A 20,539-nucleotide genomic window follows, 5' to 3' on the forward strand; every position below is an offset into this window, starting at 1 on the left:
CACTAAACTTACGCAGAAAGAAAAGGAGTACTTGTGGCACCTTAGAGACCAACAAATTTATCTGAGCATAAGCTTTTGTGAGCTGCAGATCACTTCATTGGATGCATGCCTTCTTAATATTTCCCTGTTTGCTGTATAGGATGTTGATCAGGTGGTTCTGCAATTTCCACTGTAGCTCACGAAAGCTTATGCTCAAATAAATTTGTTAGTCTTTAAGGTGCCACAAGTACTCCTTTTATTTTTGCGGATACAGACTATAACGGCTGCTACTCCGTAAGCTTAAGTAGTTTCACTTTGCTCCTTAAGCTACAAGAGTGGGAAGCAAGCTACAGAAAAATGAAATACCAGCATTTTAAACACTAACCATGGGAAAATTGCATCAGCAATTTACTTTTGTTATTGACATGTTTTAAGTTTGCAGGAATGTCATACAGTACCGTGTGTACAGGATACTGCATGAAGCAGGGTACCAGAGTATGTGGGTAAATAATTTTGATATGGCAATGTTTTTCTTGGGGCACTGCCCACTGAAGTCAATGGGAGCTGCAGTGCCTGTGAAAATCAGGCCACTTATTTAATTGCCTAAATGTAGATTTAGGTACCTAAATTGAGGCACTCCAAATTTGAAAATCTTGGTCCAGATCTTTACATTAAAGATAATCCTGTGTATTGTGTAAGCTCTCCACATGTACTGTAGTAATTTATCAGATTCTTTTTATCTGCTTGGTTCAGACAAACCATTTTGGCAAAAGGGTATTCAGAAGCCTTCAGGTCCATTAAGTATTTTACTATACCTATTTGTGGGGGAGTGATAGCTCAGTGGTTTGAGCATTGGCCTGCTAAACCCAGGGTTGTGAGTTCAATCCTTGAGGGGGCCATTTAGGGATCTGGGGCAAAAATTGGGGATTGGTCCTGCTTTGAGCAGGGGGTTGGACTCAATGACCTCCTAAGGTCCCTTCCAACCTTGATATTTTATGATTCTATGAATACCCTCATTTCCAGAAGTTCCATCCCCAAATGTTATCATTATTTACCTCACCGAGCTCCCTGATTGGCCAAGATTGTATATCATCACCTGTGGAAGGACTGATTTTTTAAGTGTGATGAAAAGATATAAGAACTCCCTAGTTTTCACAATACCTGTAAGTATGAGGAATAGATGATCTTGAGCATCCACATTATTAGCAGTCTCGTCTTATTCTTATGACGACATTGAGATAACTATATTTTGACCAATTCATCTTTTATGAGATTGTTTCAAAATGAAAATACATTAGTATTATATATAACTAATGTTGGCAATATTTTTATTGAAAATACTGATTCACAGTAAAGACAGAGATATTAAAAGATGGGGTGGGGTGGTTTTCCTTGTCCCTCACTTATATTATTGTGACAGAATATTATGTGTATTACTGAATATATCTTTAAGAATCCATTAAATGCTATGGTAATTCATGCCTCTGTTTCTTCTTGGCAGGGAACTAATTTTCATGTTCATAATTGTTTGACTGCAAATTCTATTCTTCACCTAAAAGCAGTAAAGAAATAATTTTTAAAAAGATGGAGGTTATACATGACAACATGACAACACTAAATTTAACTTTGTTTTTGTAATCTAACGGTAGCTAAATCCTTGGGGATTTGGCTGATGCATTCACTGAGCCTTCCACAGATTCAATCAGTGCAAATACTTTAATAATACAATTGCTTCATTGTTGAGAAAAATCCTTTGAATATTAAAACTCATTTTCAGTCCCTTTTTTTTCTTTATTAGGTGCAGCAGAAACAGCTCATAGTGCTGTAGCTTCTTCCTCTTGTATTCTATTCTATTTTGAAAGCTTGCTTTCAGACAAAGGTGCTGCTTTTGTTCATCATGAAATTCAGCCTTGCTCAGCTGGACACTGTTCTAATCCCCCTCCCCCACCAAACATGTTCCTAATAAAGTCTTATGGAGAGAACTACATGAATCAGCATCTCTGCGTGACAAAAGACATAATGATGAATGATGCTGTTGTTAAACATAGATGCCTGTCAGAACAAAGCCCAGGGAAGAGATCTCAGATATAGCCAGGACAAACCCAGTACAGGCACAATTGCAAATGCCTTTACCTATATTGATGAGCAGTCACCCAGGCAAGTAGTCCCATTGAATTTTATGGTGAGCAGTTACTTAAAGGAGTAGCCTCAATATGAGTAAGTAGTTCACAATTTAGCATTCTGCATTTCAAAAACAAATAGTGCCAACTTATAGTCAACCAACTACATAAAACCAGTGTATAGAAGGCAAGAAGAGTGTAATTTGGTGTCAGTTACAAGAGAACGCTGCTGTGATCTGAATAAGGTGTAAGCAAGGGAGCAGTACTGGAAGTCCTGCTTTGAGAACATGCAGAGATCAAAGCCTTATGGTCATTTTAATGCAACTGTGTATCACAACTGCCCATTAATTTTTTCCAAGACATACTGGGTAACCTGATTGAATTTAACTTTATGTTTCATACTATGCAGTTTATTATGTAAACAAGTAATTGATTTATCTACTCAATGGGAAAAACTATTAATAAACAATGTAATCACAGGATAAAGAACTTCTGCCAATCACACACCTGAAATATGAAATGTTATAATAATCTTCCAAATCACTTAAATAGTGACTCTTATTCATCACTGTATTACTCCAGTTTTACGTCATTGCAGTTGGTGTTGCTGTACTGAAATCGAAGGAGTTACAGCAGCAAAACAGAAGTAATATAATACTAACTCAGGCCCCATTATGGATCCAGTTCTAGGTCCAGTTATCTCTCTCTGTGTTCACTCAAAAAAAAAATCAAGGAAATGGTCTAACTTTTACTCTTCTGTTATGTTTATCTAAGCTCAACCAACATCATCCTGGAAAGCCTGAGAGAGCATTAGTACAGAATTGCAGGGGAATTTTTTTTTAATCTTCTGTTAAAATATAGTTTATTGAACAGTCTTTGTGTTGTACATAGAGGAATTATGTTAATAGCATTGGAGTAAATTTATTGTAAATGAATTTTGTGATTATCAGCTACAACCCAATTGCAAATGATAAGCTTTAATGTTTAATTGTCCATGAAAGCTGCTAGTTGCCTTGCACACTCCTCCATCATTATCTTTTAATTACGGACAGGTGAAAATCCATATGCCTGTTTCACTTATAAATGTACAATGCCTTAAAAGTTGTCTGACTTCATTTATTTATTTTATAGGATTAAGAAGTACAGAATGTGAACCTTTTAAATATGCACTGACAGCAGGAAAAATCCCTATGAAATAAGGTATATGTCATTTTTATTAAATATAGTTAATTTTAAGAGGATCATCATATATACCACAATTTTTATAAGCACAATGTTATTTGCAATTTGACTTGAATTTATGAAGAACACATTTTAAGCAAAACAGAAAAGTAATAATGGTCTTGTAATTAGTCACGTGTAGCTCTGAATTAGCTCTTTGGTTTGAAAACTGCAAAAAGTAGCAACTGCAGAATCATGATTGGCACAATTTTGCTTTCTCTATGTAACTCATTTTCATTAGAGATTTTCATTCTTGATAAGTTAAATAGCAGGGTGGTGGAAATGGAATTAAAGTATTTGATTCACTGTCATGGGCTCAAGAAAGTGACCCTTTCACTCTATATGGGTAGGATCAGTATCACACTCATTAATTGCTAGGCTGAGTTCCAAAAAAGACCCTCATTGGCAGAGGCTGCCAAGATATTGCACTGAATCAGTTCATCTTAAGGGGTCCCTAGCATGGTGTGAACTGTAGATGAAGTGCACTACTTTGCCTTGCTCAAGGTAGACTTTCTATAGCAAAACCCAATCAGAGAAGTAATGCCTGGTATTTATAACCATTACTTTATACAATGAACTTCTATAATATCTTCAGACTGAAGTTCTTAAATTGTTTAAGAAATATTACTGAATTCAGAACACTGATGGGGGGGTCAATATTAGTATTATCCTCATTTTACAGATGAGGAAATTGAGGTAGAGAAAAGTCACCTGACTTCCTCAGGGTCATACAGGAAGTTTGTGGTTGAGCTGAAAATAGACCTCAGATTATTTTATGAACATAATTTATGCATCCATTGAACCTTCTATAGATTCATTTAGTGTTAATTAAAAACACTACTGCTTCATTGCTGAGAAAAACCTCTCAGCATGAAAAACCTCTCAGTATGAGGGAATACTATTGCTGCCTCTTCCCCACCACAGAGGTTCTGTGTGCAGTTAGGTGGCTTCTGAACACACCTACCCAATTGGGCCTGGCATGCAAGTTAGGCAGAGGAGCAACTATTTTCCTCAGATCAGAGAAAGGTGCCTCCCTGCAGCCCAGATGATGGTACCTAATGCCGTGAGAAGGATGGGGCTTAGGACACATTCCTCTTGTCAACATCTCTCATTGTCTAGCTTAGGCAGCTCCTTGCTTAGCATGCTGGTTTTTGTGGATCGAATTCTAAGGTGCCTGTGTCTTCCCACGCATTGCACGGAGAACACAGATGCCAAACTCAGGCTTTGTGGATCACAGTGTTGTTCCTGTGATTTTTTTTAGGCACCTAGAAGTTAGGAGCTGCAATGCGGAGTGTCACAATGCCTAAGTTCCCTTGTGGATCTGGGCTTCAGATCATATGAAACTGTTAGGAGTTTTGAAAAGCAGTAAGAACAGGAATAATGCAAAGGGATATAAAGAGTTAGAAACATGGAGAGGAAACAAAATGAGATTCATCATGGAAAAATGCAACCTTAAAATGAAAACATCTGGGCAAACCCCAAATAAATATACTTGGAAGGAGAAATCTATGCAGGAATAATGCTGAAATATATGCAAGGCTAATAATGGACAGTAATTTACAAAGATTATAATTTGGTAATTCTACAAAAAAAGTGCAATTTGGAGTGTCTATGCAAAAAATCACATGACAAGAGTCAGAAAGTAGTATTTACTCCCTATACAGCTCCATTGCCATCACACCTGGAAAATTTCATTCAGTTCTTGGCAACTCATTACCAGAGAGATTGACAAATTGGAGTGAGTCCAAACTGAGCAAAATGATGACAGGGTACAGAGATTTTATTATGAGGAAAAATTAAAAAAGCTAAATATGTATTGCTTGGCAAAGTGATTACTATTGTCTGCCACATCAGTTAATAAATATTTGAAGGCTGTTATAACACCAAGAAAAGAGAAGAATTGTTTAGGGTGGTCCATGATGACATAACTAGAAGTAATGGGAGAAAATGAAGAAAGGATAAATTATAGGCTTTCTTGTAGTGATAAGTATGCATTTGTAGAACAAAATCCTAAGGGAAGTGGTTATACCATCATTGCTTGGGACTTTTACAACTAGATTGGGCAAAACACTAACAAATATACAGTGAGGAATCGATACTGCACTTGTAGACCAATAGACTGGGTGATCTAATGATCTGGATGGCCTTTTCAATCTCTAAATTCTATGATTCTCCCTCTTGATTCCTGATCCCAAGAATAATACAAAGTCCTATTTTCCCCTCCAAAAAGAAGGAGCAAGCAAATATTAAATTTTAACCTCGTTGAAAATGCAGTGAAAATTATAAAAACAATCCAGAAACATAGACAAAGATAAACAAAAGGTCAGAATTTGCCCACAGATACACATATAACTCTGCACATATGCAAATGTGGGAAGCATTTGGTCCAAATATTATAAAGTAATTTGTCTTTTATGTTTTGCTTTATTTATTCTTTTTCTGTATTATTTTCTACTCTGTTGTATTTTTTACAATGTGTACTAAAAAGATTTAATCTAATATGTGAGTCAGAACCAAATATTGCACTCTAAAAAAGTAGTAAGTTTTATGCTTTGTATTTTCTACTTTCTAAAAGTGTTATGTAGCTGATATGCTACTACTTTTACAGTTTAAAATGTACCCTTACGAAGAAGAAAACATCTTCTAAGTTTGCTTCATGGGGAAAAGATGAATCATACTTGTGTTTCATTATGTGTGGCACGGAGGTGAGAACATGAGATTATACCAACAGATACCTCCTGTCATAAATATAAAGGGAAGGGTAAACACCTTTAAATCCCTCCTGGCCAGAGGAAAAACCCTTCCACCTGTAAAGGGTTAAGAAGCTAAGATAACCTCGCTGGCACCTGACCAAAATGACCAATAAGGAGACAAGATATTTTCAAAGCTGAAGGGGGGGGGTGAAACAAAGGGTTCTCTCTGTCTGTGTCATGTTTTTTGCTGTGACCAGAGCAGGAATGCAGGTCAGAACTCCTTCAAGAGTTACAGAGTAGCAGCCGTGTTAGTCTGTATTCGCAAAAAGAAAAGGAGTACTCGTGGCACCTTAGAGACTAACAAATTTATTAGAGCATAAGCTTTCTTGAGCTACAGCTCACTTCATCGGATGCATTCAGTGGAGTTAGTAAACAATCTAGTTAGATATGCGTTAGATTCTGTTTTGTTTAAATGGCTGATAAAATAAGTTGTGCTGAATGGAATGTATATTCCTGTTTTTGTGTCTTTTTGTAACTTAAGGGTTTGCCTAGAGGGATTCTCTATGTTTTGAATCTGATTACCCTGTAAAACCATCCTGATTTTACAGAGGTGATACTTTTACTTTTTTCTTTAATTAAAATTCTTCTTTTAAGAACCTCATTGCTTTTCATTGTTCTTAAGATCCAAGAGTTTGGGTCTGTGTTCACCTATGCAAATTGGTGAGGATTTTTATCAAGCCTTCCCCAGGAAAAGGAGTGTAGTGCTTGGGGAGATATTTTGGCAGGGTGAGACATTTCCAAGTGGGTACTTCCCCTGTTCTTTGTGTAACACTTTGGTGGTGGCAGCTTTTAACCTAAGCTGGTAAGAATAAGCTTAGGGGGTCTTTCATGCAGGTCCGCACATCTGTACCCTAGAGTTCAGAGTGGGGAAGGAACCTTGACACCTCTGAAGACAGGTGCACAGTTTCCCATGTTGAATATGGCTCCTGTGAGAAACTGTACATGTTTCTTAACTTCAAAGGCAAATAAGGCATTAAAATGATTAAATATCCAAATTAAGCAACAGAAAAAGGGGAAAGTAGAAGTCCTATCTATTACACAGTGGTAAGATCAGGCAATAATACTGTTAACCTAGTAAACTAGTAAAGAGTTTAACCCATGCAATCAAACAAAAAGTTAATGTGCCAGATGATGTAATGTAAACATTTATTGGAACTGCATAAGGCAAAATGTTGGTAATCTGTCTACTCTTACTTGGTTGGATGAACAATACTCTAGTAAACTCTGAAAGGTGCAGATTGTCCTTGGTCCTAAGGGGAGTATGCAAGAGGAAAGAAGTATCTAAAGGAAAGAAGGTCAGTTGTAGTCCCTGTATTTGATGGAATTTCACTAGAGAAGTTCAAATGCAAATGTTCATGCTTTTTTAAATTTTAAAATAGAAATTTCATCAAATTTCACAAAAAAGTAATATTTAAGGGATGCAAAAACACCCGAAAGGAAACGATGAAAATGTCCACAGATTAGAAGGTCAGAAAGAACCATTGTGATCATTTAGTCTGACATAATGTATCCACAGGCTATTGAAGTTACTTTAGTTATAATTACTTATACATAGTATTGGATACTTTTCCACACTCATTTCAGTTTGATCCTTGTCCCCAAAATAGGTCTAATTTAAAAAAAAAAACACCAAAGGTGATAAGTATTAGAGCATCAGAATATTATGATATTTAAAAACAGAAGTTATATAACCTAGCTCTGAAGTAATCTGGAGGTCTCATTCATATCTGTTTCATTCCACTCTCCATGAATTAACACATGCATCCTGGCAAATGCTAAATTATTACCTACAGTTTAAGGATACTACCATTTTTTATTTATGATCCAATATGTAGCAATACAAATGAACTGGATATAAACTAGAAAATTTGAATAATATTTACTTACTTTGGTAATACCAGAATCTGCACGATAAAAATGCAGAAGAATATGAGACAAGCACATGTCACATAATACTTGAATGCTGGCAATGTAGTTGTTCTGTACTACAAAATAAATTAGAAATTGTTAAAACTACTGTTCCCAAAATAGATAAAATTGCTGACTAGCCTAAGCTGCATTTTAAACAGGAAGATATACATAAAAACCCTTTTGCAAAACTTAATTTATTTTTTCTTCAGTGATTATCCTCCCCATTGTCATGCATAGCATCGAAGCTTTTGCTCTCTTTCCACACTTTAGAGAGTGCTTCTTCTATCAAACTGAAATGTCCATATATTGTATCTACCCAAAGAGCATGATTATAATTAAACATCCTAGAGGAGATAATTAAGTTAACTCTAGAAACTTTAAATTTTTTAATAATGTTCAATTTTTCCATTCTCTTCAAATTCTCGTGCAACCCTAGCTAATGGCATAGGTGTTACAACACGTCCCACTTTGTCTAGGAGTGACCCATACCCTAAAGAAGGAACTAGCAATGACACCTATATTCAGGTGGCCTAACACTTTCCATTACAAAAGATTTTTGTGATCTTTTTCTGACAAGCTCTCACATGTTCATTGTTTGCAGTAGGTCTTTGAAATTTGGCACAGTTATAGTCTGTTAGTGTAAATACTGTGATGTCATTAAATTATATGCATGCAATTCGGTCCTTGTCTTTATAAATTCCTAATTAGTTTATAAAGAAACATATTTAAAAATAAGAAATAAAATATTTATCACAGGAAATGCATTGTTTGCTAGGTAGAAATATAGATGTCTCAAATCTAAACCAATAAAGTATTCTAAAAATAAATGTTTTTACTATTATAATTGTTCAGGGTCTAGGAAATCAGGGAAAATATAATTAATGCAAAATAGATCAATGAGTAATTTCGTAAGTGCTCAAAATGCAAACCTTATAAATGATAAGTGAATGAGTTGTGCTTTTTAACTGCAAGTACACAGCTATGCCTTTATACTAAAGGCCAAATTCTGCCCTGAAATACATGCACAGAGCTCAAAATGCATATCTATGGACAGAACATAGCCCAAAATGTGAATTTTAGGACTTTTTTCCCCCAGGCACTCTTGAATTCTGTGGCACATTAAAAACAATTACTATCAGATGGTTAAATGAACTTTAAGGCATATGTCTGAATATATTTGCAGTTGGTTCTGTTGTTGCAGCTGTTGAAGTGGTTTGTAGTATTTTAATAGAACCACTGAACACTTAAGGCCTTGAGCTGTTGTTATAAACTCACAAGAAAATTCTGACCCACTCGATAATTTGTTTTAATATTTTACACTTCTACAGGCTTGCAAGAAGATCATGTAATTAGCTTCTTGAATTAAATAAATTATTTCTCTCATTACTTTGGTTTTCTTTCAGATCAAGTAAGGCCCAATCTTTCTCATACTGATGTCAAAGACAAATCGCTCACTGACTTCAGTGGAAGCTAAGGTTGCCAACCCTCCAGGATTGGCCTGGAGTCTCCAGGAATTAAAAGATTAATCTTTAATTAAAGATTATGTCATGTGATTAAATCTCAAGGAATACATCCAAAAAAAATTGGCAACCCTAGTGGAAGCAAGAGTGAGCCCATAGACAATAAAAGAAAACGGAGAAGGAAATTTAAAAAGTTGGATATGAAAATAATCATTATTTGTCACATGGCAGCACTCAGCAGCCCATATAGTGATCTGGGCTTCAGTAAGCTCAGCAATGCGCAGATACTTAAAAAAAAAGTCCCTACCCCAAAGAACTTGGACCCTGGAAACACTTACACATGTGCTAAACATGAAGCACAGAATATTCCCATTAACTGGTCTACTGAAGCGGTTAAACACATCCATGAGTGTTTGTAGGATTGGGGCCTAGAATATCATTTCCTCTCCTCCACTCAAACTGACTTGCACTTTTCCTCCTTCTCTCTCCTGCTCTTCCTCTCCCCATTCCACACACAACTCATTCACTTTCATGTGCATGTGAAGAATGAGGGGGAAAAGAGAGATGACAGGAGAGAGAGGCAGAGAAAGGAGAAAGCAAAAGGGAGACGAGAGAAAATACAAGAAATAGAGTAATGTTGCTCATTCTCTCATCAGCAGGACTCATTACTTTCTCTCCTGAAGGAAAAGATTCATAGATTCCAAAGCCAAAAGGGACCACAGTGATCATTTAGAGAATCCACAACAACCCTTGGTAAATTGTTCCAATGGTTAATTACGCTCACTGTTAAAAATGTATGCCTTATTTCCAGTATGAATTTGTCTAACATCAGCTTCCAGCCATTAGATTGTGTTATACCTTTCTCTGCTAGATTGAAGAACCCACTATCAAATATTTGTTCTCCACGTAGGTACTTAAACATTGTAATCAAGTCTCCCTTTAACCTTCTCTTTGTTAAGCTAAACAGATTGAGGTCCTAGAGTCTACCACTATGAGGGAGGTTTTCCAATGCTTTAATCATTCTTGTGGTTCCTTCTTTGAACCCACTCCAATTTATCAATGTTCTTGAACTGTGGACACCAGAACTGGAAACAGTATTCCAGCAGCAGTTACATCAGCACTAAATACAGAGGTAAAATAACCTCTCTATTCCTACTCGAGATTCCCGTTTGTGCACATGAGGAGGAGCTTGAAGCATGTTTCCCACCAGCAAAAGGAGTACAGCAGGAGGACTGGCTGTGGGATAGAGGAATGAATCCCTTCTCCCTAAGGTTCTAAAAATCAGAGGAAAGGAGAGCTCTGGACGAGAAGCAGAGGTGATAGCAAGGAAAAAGTGTTCTGTGGCCCCTTTCCTAGTTGTGCTGTGGGTGAGAAAGAGGCTGCTGTCTGCCTCCTACTTCAGGTCCCCTGCTACATGGGAGAACTCTACCCTGGAACACTTATCTATGTGCATTGGCAAGAGGGAGTCCAGCCACTCAAGCACGGCGCCTTCAGGGAACGTGATTCAGAATCCTGAAGATCATGAAGAATTATGGTACTCTATATGGACAGGATGCTTCACACTGCTGTTCACTATCATTCTTTTACCTATACACATCAAGTTACAGCCTCCTATGTTGTAATTTAGCAAACATAAAAGAAAATAGACACATTTACAATAACATTTTTTTAAATGTTGTAAAATTTTATAAAATGACTGTCAATTAAAAACAGAAAAAATGTGAAATTTGATAAAATGTACATTCTTTATATTGAAAATGCCCTCATTTACCCACGTAAGTCCCATATTTTCTATTCTGTTTGCAAATCAGGTTTTCACTTTTTTTTATCATATTCTATTTTAACAATAACACTTAGGAAAGAGAAAATCAGATTCTCACCCCTATCCCTTCACCAGCCTTACCACACCATACCATATGCAGCTCTTAGTGCTAATATTAGCCAGTAACACGAATACTCTGTGTGGTGTGCATCCTGGCAGATAAGATGCACTGAATTCTGAGGTCTCAATTCTCCCTTGTTAGCACCATTTGTAATTGAAAGTATATAGAGACATTCAGAAATAGTTTATTTACGTTTGGGGGACTTTTACGGGCTGCATTATTTTTTTCCCTATGCCAATATAAACGTAAAAGAAGCTGGTGATAAGTTTTAGCATTTTAAAAACAAAACATGTTAACTACCTAACAAATGTCTTTTGTGACTTGCATTATTTAAATTAAAATGCAGAAATAATTGATTCTGAGGTGAAAACAACTTACTTCTTTTTCCAGAGTTTTATTATAAAAAAGTAGTGATATTCTTTGAATGTCTTCAGATTTAAGCCATTGCCTGAAAGAATAAAGAAATATACAAAACATTATAAAGGGCACCAAAACAGATTAGCCCTGTTTTTTCTATCATTGAAAAGCTGTAAAGTAAGAAAAACAAGGCGGATGACGTAATATCTTCTATTGGAGAAACTTCTGTTGGTGGGAGAGATATGCTTTTGAGCTACAGAGCTCTTATGCAGGGTCTAGTAGGTACTCAGAGTATCACAGTTAAAGGCTAAGTGGAACAGATTGTTTAGTGTAAATAGATGATACATATTGTAAGACAACATTCAAGGTAAAGTGGGCTCTGCAGTCATAGGACAAAAAATGGGGGTTAGTGGGTTACAGATTGTTGTAATAAGCCATAAATCCAGCGTCTTTATTAAGACTATGATTTTTAGTGTCTAGTGCAGTTATGAATTTAAGTTCCCACACTCATCTTTTGAAGGTGTTGTGCAGGTTTCCTTTGAGGACATGGACTGAGGGTTCAGATATAGAGTGATCATTTTGTGAAAAGTGTTCTCTCACAGGTGATGTGCGTTTTTGTCTTTTATCATTTTTCTGTATGAGTTGATTGGAGAGCATAGTAATTCTCTGATTTCACCCACATAGTTATTGGGGTATTTGGTGCACTGGATGAGACACAGGTGTTAGGCATGTGTAGGATCTATGGATTTTGAAAGGTGTGTTGCTGGGGGTATTGATCATGGTAGCTGTGGAGATATGTCTGCAGGTTTTGCAACTGTTGTTCTGGCAGGATCAGGTGCCACTTTGAGTTGGGGGAGTTCTGGTCTGCGGGGACCTTCCTTCTGATGACGAGCTTGATGAGGTTGCGGGCGTTGTCTGAAAGTCAGAAAAGGGGATTCGGGAAAGATTTCTTTCAGGATGTGGTCTGCAGGGAGTATTGGCTGCAATTGTTTGGTGACACTCTGAGTACCTTTCCCAGACCTTAAGAAGAGCTCTGTGTAGCTTGAAAGCTCTTCTCTTTCACCCATAGGTGCTGGAACTACGGTTGCAGGGAGTGCTGCAGCACCACCTGACTTGAAGAAGTTTCCATTATATACAGGTTTTACAGTTTGGTTCAATGGTTGTAAGCACCCCTACTATACAAATTGTTCCAGCACCCTTGCTTTCACCTCCAGAAATTGCTTCAATAAAATATATTACCTCATCCACCTTGTCTCTCTGAATCCTGGGACCAATATGGCTACAAGAACACTGCAAATAACAATGTAAAGTAAGATGTCAATTTATGTGTTTTGAAGAAAGTCAGTTATTGTGCTTCAGAATGGAGAAAGTAAATCATATTGACTGCAACAGATGATCGTGTAGTTCCACCCTTCCACTTGGTTTCTATATCTAACACACACACAAAACTGATATTTTAATGAATGGGCTGTACGTGGATGGTTCATGAAAACATTCAAAAGGGAGCATTGCATTATAAAGTGTTTCATGTAAAAAGCTTTGCTGCTGGTTCTTCACTCTGTCTTTGATAATAATGATCCATTCCACAGATGTTCATACCTGGGACATGGGGCAGAACTTGGGGTGATTCTATCCATCATAACGTACAGTGACTAGCATTTCACAACACACAACCATGCCATTTAATGGATGCTTTACACCAGGGATCAGCAACCTTTGGCATCATCAGGGAAAGCCCCTGGAGGGCCAGGTCAGTTTGTTTACCTGCCGTGCCCACAGGTTCGGCCGATCGCAGCTCCCACTGGCCGTGGTTCACTGTCCCAGGCCAATGGGGGCTGCGGGAAAGGCGGCCAGCACATCCGTAGGTCTGTACCACTTCCCGCAGCCCCCATTGGTCTGGGATGGCGAACTGCGGACAGTGGGAGCTGTGATCGGCAAAACCTGCAGACGTGGCAGGTAAACAAACTGGCCCGACCGGGCTGCATGCCAAAGGTTGCCGATCCTTGCTTTACACAATATGCAAAGATGAAAAAAGTAATTAAAAAGGGAGTGGGATGGATCTGTGTTTGAGATACATTCATCTAATGAATCTGAATCTCTTTCACATAGACCTTTTATTATCAAAGCATCATTTGCTACTTACAGACCAAAATGTGTAAAAATGAAAAAGTTGCAGTAAGATTGCACAATATGTTTTTGGAGCTATGTGTAAAAGTAATGTATATTCTAGCTAATAGATTATTGAAGTAGCACCAGACGAGGTCTATTTTTGAAAGTCCACATTCAATTCAATGGGAGATTTTATTTTTTTAAAATTAAACTGTAATTTAATTTTGACTCTTTCCAACTGGCTAGACCTAATGAGGACTAATCTGCTACTCCGTAAATAACATTTTTTTAAAAGAGCTCAGTTCTGAGCATGTGCTCAGCTTTGCAACACCTAACTTTAGGCACCCTGCCGCCCACTGGAATCCTCAGTGCTGAGTTAGGCACCCAGGATCTCTATATAAATCACAAGGAGAGTTAGGTGCCTAAGAATAGGATTTGCAGAAGCCAGCATGCTGAGCAGGGAGCCACCTAAACTATCCAGTAGGGAATGCTGAGGAGATGGGTATGGCAAAACTATTATCTTATTCTTTGTCTTATTCTAATCCTATTAAGGACTTCACACATTAGCACTTTTACTAACTAACTTTTGAATCTTTAGACAGTAACATTAATGTTACATAAACATAAATTGTTGTATTTTAATTAAATATGCTGTTTGTAATGTAACTTACGAATCTTCACGATGAAAGGCAATATATGGGTATTACATGTTATTTATTAGATTATGAGAGCTGAGAGATTTAGGGTCAATCTACTTCCAGCTGAAAACAATCTATGGAAGATGGAAGAAAATCTTATTAAAACACTTCAGTGGGCAAAATATTCTTTTTTTCATTAATGCCACTCAGCTATTTGATTATAATGGGGCTACTCCTCTTTGTCTCTGATTAATGGGTGTTAATTGAGAATTTGCAGCATAAACAGTTTTCCTAACAGTACAGACCCTTTATAGATTTAGAAGAACATTTTACTTACAAACGTTACCCGGAGTGCATTATCATCTTAAATGAAATTACAGGAAACAGCAAGGTGAAGGTAATTTTCATGGAAAGCAAAACAAAGCAACTTATTAACTAAGATGCATTTATCAAATTGTTCAATTACTGCAGTTGGTAGAAGCATTTAGGAAAAGTGAATTCAGAGTAGTGTGAGCTGGCAATGCCTTCATCATGATCTTTAAATGTGGTTTCTCGCCGAAAAGTGACTCTGAAAAAAACTGCACCTTCTTATTCAACCAATCTGTTCCTTCTGGGTATCCAGAGTCATACATATATCCAGGGATGAAATTGGGCCGGTACAGTGTACCGGTAAGAAGCCGGTACCAGCCCATACCCAACCAACATTAAAGCGCTTTAACATAGCTGCCCCTTTTGCCTCCCTCTGACAAAGCAGGCAAAAGGGGCCCCTGCCCCAGGGCCAGCAATTTAAAAGGGCCTGGGGCTCCCGGCTGCTGCTACTACGGCAGTGGCTGGAGCCCCAGGCCCTTTTAAACCTCTGTCAGAGCCCCGGGCCGCACAAGCCAGGCAGCACGGATGGGCTGGCTAGGGAAGGCTGACCCCTAGCCCCGTCCCTTCTGCCCGAGGCCCTGCCCCTTCTGGGTGCCCAGAGCTGGCTCCTGTACCAGTAAAAATGTAATGTTACTTTACCCCTGCATATATCTGATGATATTAACAATAAAAATAAGTTTTTACTGACACTCCTGTTAGTCCTACAGAGCCATTCCATCTAAGATGAAGTGAGTTGGAATCTCTTCCTTCACATGCATCAGCAACAGGCTTCTTTTCTTCTTTTTCTGGCCTACAGATTGCAAATGTTTCTTTTGGGCGGGGAGCCTGCTGCTGCAATACATACGTTGGTCACCTTAGTCAAAATGCTCAATGGTAGTTGGGCACCTAATTACCTTGGAGAATCTGGGCCTTTGCCATTACACTGATACCACAATGCCTGCTACATGAGCATTCATCTTGAAATAATTCAGAGATTGAATCTGGTGTAGACGGTAATAAAAGAACAGGATATTCACTGACTGCTTGTAGGTTCTGGGTAAAATTTAAGGTATTGATTTTGACCTATAAAACCCCAAACACCTGAACATTTGCCTGAGAGACTGTCTCTTCCTTTGTGCTATACTGATGTGGTCAGAAGAGGTGCGTGAGCTGGAGTCCCCTCAGTAGAAAAGAAGAATGGCAACAGATTATTCAATTAACTTTGGAATTCATTCCCCATATTGGTCTGAAAAAGCCTGCACCTGATGCCATTCAGGGCATGCTGCAAGGCCTATCTCTTTACCCAGCATTTTGAGGAGGGAGAGGTATGATGAGGGCTGGTATTCATGGCTATGGCAGAGTACTGGCAGGGTATTTTTTTGGATATGATAGTTATCTCTGGTGGATTATTGCCAGATTGTGGGGGCCCTGATTTTCATTTTTTTTTGTCATTACACTTTTAAAGTACGCCAAAGTTCTTATTCTTTTAGTTATAAACCAAACAAAAATAAATAAATCAACTGAACTGTTAACCAAGTTCCACTGGAACTTAGATTTTTTTCGGGGGGGGGGCTCCAGCTTTTGTGGTATCTGTGAAGCTGGCTGACAAGGTGCCAGCTCTTGCCAAGGCTTTAGGCCTCTGCTGAGTACTGACAAATTCATTGTTGGAAACCAGTCTGTTTCACCTGTGTGTTCATATGGTTAAGGTAGGTATCAGACTGTGTTTAGTGTTTCTTTAGTGATAATTTCTTTATCACATGCTATACGATAATATTTAAGTTTTTGCTTTGTAACTGTACAAACTGTTTGCTTGGAAACCGTGAACCTAGTCAGGAAGGACTGTCTTCTGCCCATCAAAAAGGGCTATCAAAACTAAACGGGCCACTGTGGAACATCACAATACAAATATTTTGTTAATTGCCCCTTACATTCATGAAAAAGATATGTGAAAAATGGCTCATCCTATCAGCTTGAATTCTGGAAGAAGGAAATAAAAATAGCTGACAACAATATTTTTAATCTCTTTTGCTGTTTGGACTCTCACAGAGCTGGAGCCATGAAACAGAAGCAGAGATGCCCAGGGCCAACCTGGGTTAGCAGTAAAAGACATTCAAAGGTGACAGATTTCTACAATTCTGTCACCTTTGAAAACCATAGACTGTAGCTTGTTTGTGTATATATGTTTGCCTTGTAATAACTCTCTAATTTCTTTTCTTAGTTAATAAATCCTTTGTTTACTATAGGATTGGCTACAAGTGTTGTTTTTGATGTGAGAATTAAGGTACAAATTGACCTAAGGTAAGTGACTCGTCCTTTAGGACTGGGAGTAACCTGAATACTTTGTGATCTTTGGTGTATAGCAACCACCTACATTAAGTCCCGCTTGCCTGGGTGACAAGATAGACTGGAATGCCCAAGGGGACTGTCTGTGACTCCAAGGTAAGACTGTTATAGTGCTTTAGGAGTTCATACTTGTTACTGGGTTGGTGAAATGTAATTATAGAACATGCAACCAGCTTGGGGTCTCTGCCCTGCTTCTTGACAGTTTTCCCTGAGGTTGCCACTTATGATCGTGACACTCCTGACAGCATGACAGTGTCTATGATTAAGGCTGTGAGTTTGTCCATGACTTCTACAGTGGCTGGTGCACCTGGCTTGGGGGCTGCCTGAGCAGCTCGAGCAGCCTCTGTGCCAGGCACACCGGCCACTGCAGGGGCAGTCTCGGGCCACCGCACCCCCGTCCCCCAGCTGCAGCAAGAGTTTTGGTGTAGGAAGGGGCACAGGGTTGGGCCATGGGATGAGGTGAGGCATGCTCTGCATGGTGCTTACCTCGGGGGGCTCCCCAGAAGCGACAACATCCCCCTCACTCAGCTCCTAGGTGGAGGCATGGCCAAGAAGCTCTGTGCACTGCCTCTGCCTGCAGGCACTGTTTCTGCAGCTCTCACAGGTGGTGGTTCCCGGCCAGTGGGAGTTTCAGAGCTGGTGCTCATGGTGGAGGCAGAGTGCGGAGCCAGGTAGGAAGCCTGCTGGCTCTGCCAATCCCCTCCTGCCCCGAGCACCTGTGACACCCCTAGGCTGCCCCCTGCAAGATCTAGGGCTATATAGTAGAAGTCATGGATAGGTCACGAGCCATGAATTTTTGTCTACTGCCCGTGACCTGTCCATGACTTTTACTAAAAATATTCGTGACTAAAAGATAGCTTTATCTATGACAGGCAGATGAAACCCATTTACACCTCTGTAATCCCACACACAACAATGGGCTTTACACAGCAGTAACTGAGGCCCAATCTGGCCTGCAGAAACTGTATTTTAGGTGAAGCAGCTAACACGATCTATAGTGAAAGTTGCCTGATATTTCCCATTATAAGACCCCATTCATTATAGTTTATAACTTTGCCGAATTAGGGATTAGGGAAAAATAAATTGTATTGCCTTTGTTAACAAATTTATTGTAAGATTTATTTTTTTTTAAAAAGATTTTTGGAACTGGGACTTGAAATTTGGCACTGGTGTCAAGAATGTGCCTTTTGCTGCTCCGGTGGAAAATATGCTTACATTTGGCCAAGTTGAAATTCTATTTCACATATGCTCAGTTCACATATGACCTGTTAAAGTTTGGCAGTTAAATTTTCTGAATATTCTGTCCATGCCCTCACAATTCCTGCATGCCGACCAGGCTGTGCATATGCCATGCCTGCAGAGCAGAGTCACTGAGCATGCTTCTTTCAAGGGTTGAACAGGATTTTCCCCACAATTGCTTTGCTGAGCTGCTTTTGTGTCAGATGTGACAGATATTGCAACCACTTGCAGTATTTGGGGACCATATTGTATTTTATGTTTAAAGTATGAAAACCTCAAAAAGTCACTGTATTAAGATGGGCCAGGCAGTATGAGCTGTAGAAATACGCATAGCTCTTTGTATCAATACAGGTGATGTGTACTTGTGTGTTTCTGGCTCACTGTGTGTGTGGGAAGGTTGTGCAGAATCTGGAATCACCAGGGAGTCATTTCTGCAAAATGCCAAGGGTGGCTATATAGATTTCCAGCCTTTGAATCTGCGAATAAGGGGAGGTTGCATCTGTTTTCAGTAGGCTGGGGGACAAAGCAGGACTTTTGGTATAAAAGGCTGAGTTCAAACAGATTCAGGGTTTTCCTTTTGATTCAGCAAATAGATAGGACCTTCTGTCCAAGAAAACACTCCAACTCTTGCTCAGCAGCTGGAACGGATGTTTGCCTATCAGACTCCCCATGTGGAAGATGGGTTAATTCTGGTATGTTTGTTACCAATAAGTAGAAACTTCTATTATCTTTCTATTATTTTCTCTGTTATGCCTCTGCCCCCAGAATGCTGTTTGTTTTGGAAAAGCTGTGTGATAACCTGTAACTACTGGCACATACTGGTCATTGTCGTCACAGAGAAAGCACAGCCCAGGTGCTGGCCTTTAGGCTGATTGGTTTGCTGGAGATTTCATAATGTATGGCAAGGGGCTGTACCGCTTTAAAAAACCCGATCAGGAGGGAGATACACCTGGGTCGCTGGCCCATGAAAAGTGACAACTGGGAACCTGAAAGCTCAAGAGGGTGCCCTTGCAGGACCAGAGAGAGGGAATACAGGGGTTCAGCTACCCAGAAACTATGACCAGGCACTAAAACTGACAGCATGGAAACTGTCTCTCCTGTGTTCTCAGTTTTCCTCACGGGGAGGGAGGAAGTGGGGGCTGCAGGAGACAGAGTGTTTGGGGGACAGTAGCCAGACAGTGGGGGAGCAGTGTGAGACAAGAGTGAGGGAGGGTGAGAGCAGGTAAGGAGAGGGACAAGAGTGTGATGTTTAGATGCTGCTTGTAATTATTAGAACTGGGAGCACTGGCTGTTGGGAGTCTGAAAGGACAGGAAACAGGAAGGAGGGGGGGAAGGTGAGGAGGTGGAGTGAGAGCTACTGAGGGTACAGCAGCAGCTTGGTAAATAAGTTTCCACTTTAAAAATAAAGTCCTGTTGAAGTTTGTTAGTACCTTGCCTGGTTGCTACAACATTTTGGCGAAGAGGATGGATCTTCCGCCTCTGAATCCACCTGCACCCTTTCTGCAAAGCCCAGGTGAACCTCCAATTGTTTTTACTGCCTGTATCCATATGCTTGGGACTTATCTGCTTGCAATCACTGCTACAGAGATTTCTGAAGTAAGAAAGCGTGCTCTGCTAATCCACTGCCTTGGAGCAGAAGGGCAGTATATATTTTACACTTTCCCCTCGCAGATGATAAATATGAGACTGCACTCACTGCATTAAAGAACTTTTTTGTACCAAAAGTGAATGTAGTAGCTAATCGCTAAAGATTTCACCAGCGTGAGCAGAAAACAGGGGAGACTATAATTTAGTATATTGCTTCCCTGAGGAGTCTGATTGTAAGTTGTGACTTTGGGAATATCGCAAATGAGATGACTAGAGACCAGCTCATTGAGAAAACAACCATGCTTCGCATAAGACAAAGCTTACTTCTAAAACCACAACTTACACTAGAAAAAGCAATAACCATTGCTATTCAGATTGAGTCAGCTACAGCTGAAGCCAAAATAATGAGCATGGATACAGGAGGCACAGTCTAGGCTGTGACTCCTTTGCAGAAAAGTTCACTATCGCTGCAGACAAATGATTACAAGAGGAAAACTAATGGAAAACCATCGAATCAGCAAATTCAAAATACAGTAAAAGCATGCTTTTGCTGTGGATCCCCACAACACAGGATGTCTGGCAAAAGTAGCT

General features: G+C 39.2%; 1 protein-coding gene and 1 long non-coding RNA gene across 5 annotated transcripts in view; one reads left to right on the forward strand and one right to left on the reverse strand.

Annotated features, from left to right (window-relative positions):
• LOC311515907 overlaps positions 1 to 11,082 on the forward strand; it is a 112,934-nt gene extending 101,852 nt beyond the window's left edge. For both annotated transcript variants that reach the window (XR_014710255.1, XR_014710256.1), the window contains 2 exons: positions 3,231 to 3,299; positions 9,388 to 11,082. This is a non-coding gene — a long non-coding RNA (uncharacterized lncRNA). The remainder of the gene's footprint in view (positions 1 to 3,230; positions 3,300 to 9,387) is intronic.
• The window catches only part of ADCY2 (adenylate cyclase 2), a 430,319-nt gene that overhangs the window by 93,925 nt on the left and 315,855 nt on the right, over positions 1 to 20,539 (reverse strand). For all 3 annotated transcript variants that reach the window (XM_084619394.1, XM_084619392.1, XM_084619393.1), the window contains 2 exons: positions 11,706 to 11,775; positions 7,961 to 8,058 (listed from right to left, as the gene is read on the reverse strand). In XM_084619394.1, coding sequence (XP_084475520.1) covers positions 7,961 to 8,058; positions 11,706 to 11,775 — 168 coding nt within the window. The remainder of the gene's footprint in view (positions 1 to 7,960; positions 8,059 to 11,705; positions 11,776 to 20,539) is intronic.

This window comes from Lepidochelys olivacea (assembly GCF_965140295.1).
Source record: "Lepidochelys olivacea isolate rLepOli2 genome assembly, chromosome: 2".
NCBI classification, from domain to species: domain Eukaryota; kingdom Metazoa; phylum Chordata; order Testudines; family Cheloniidae; genus Lepidochelys; species Lepidochelys olivacea.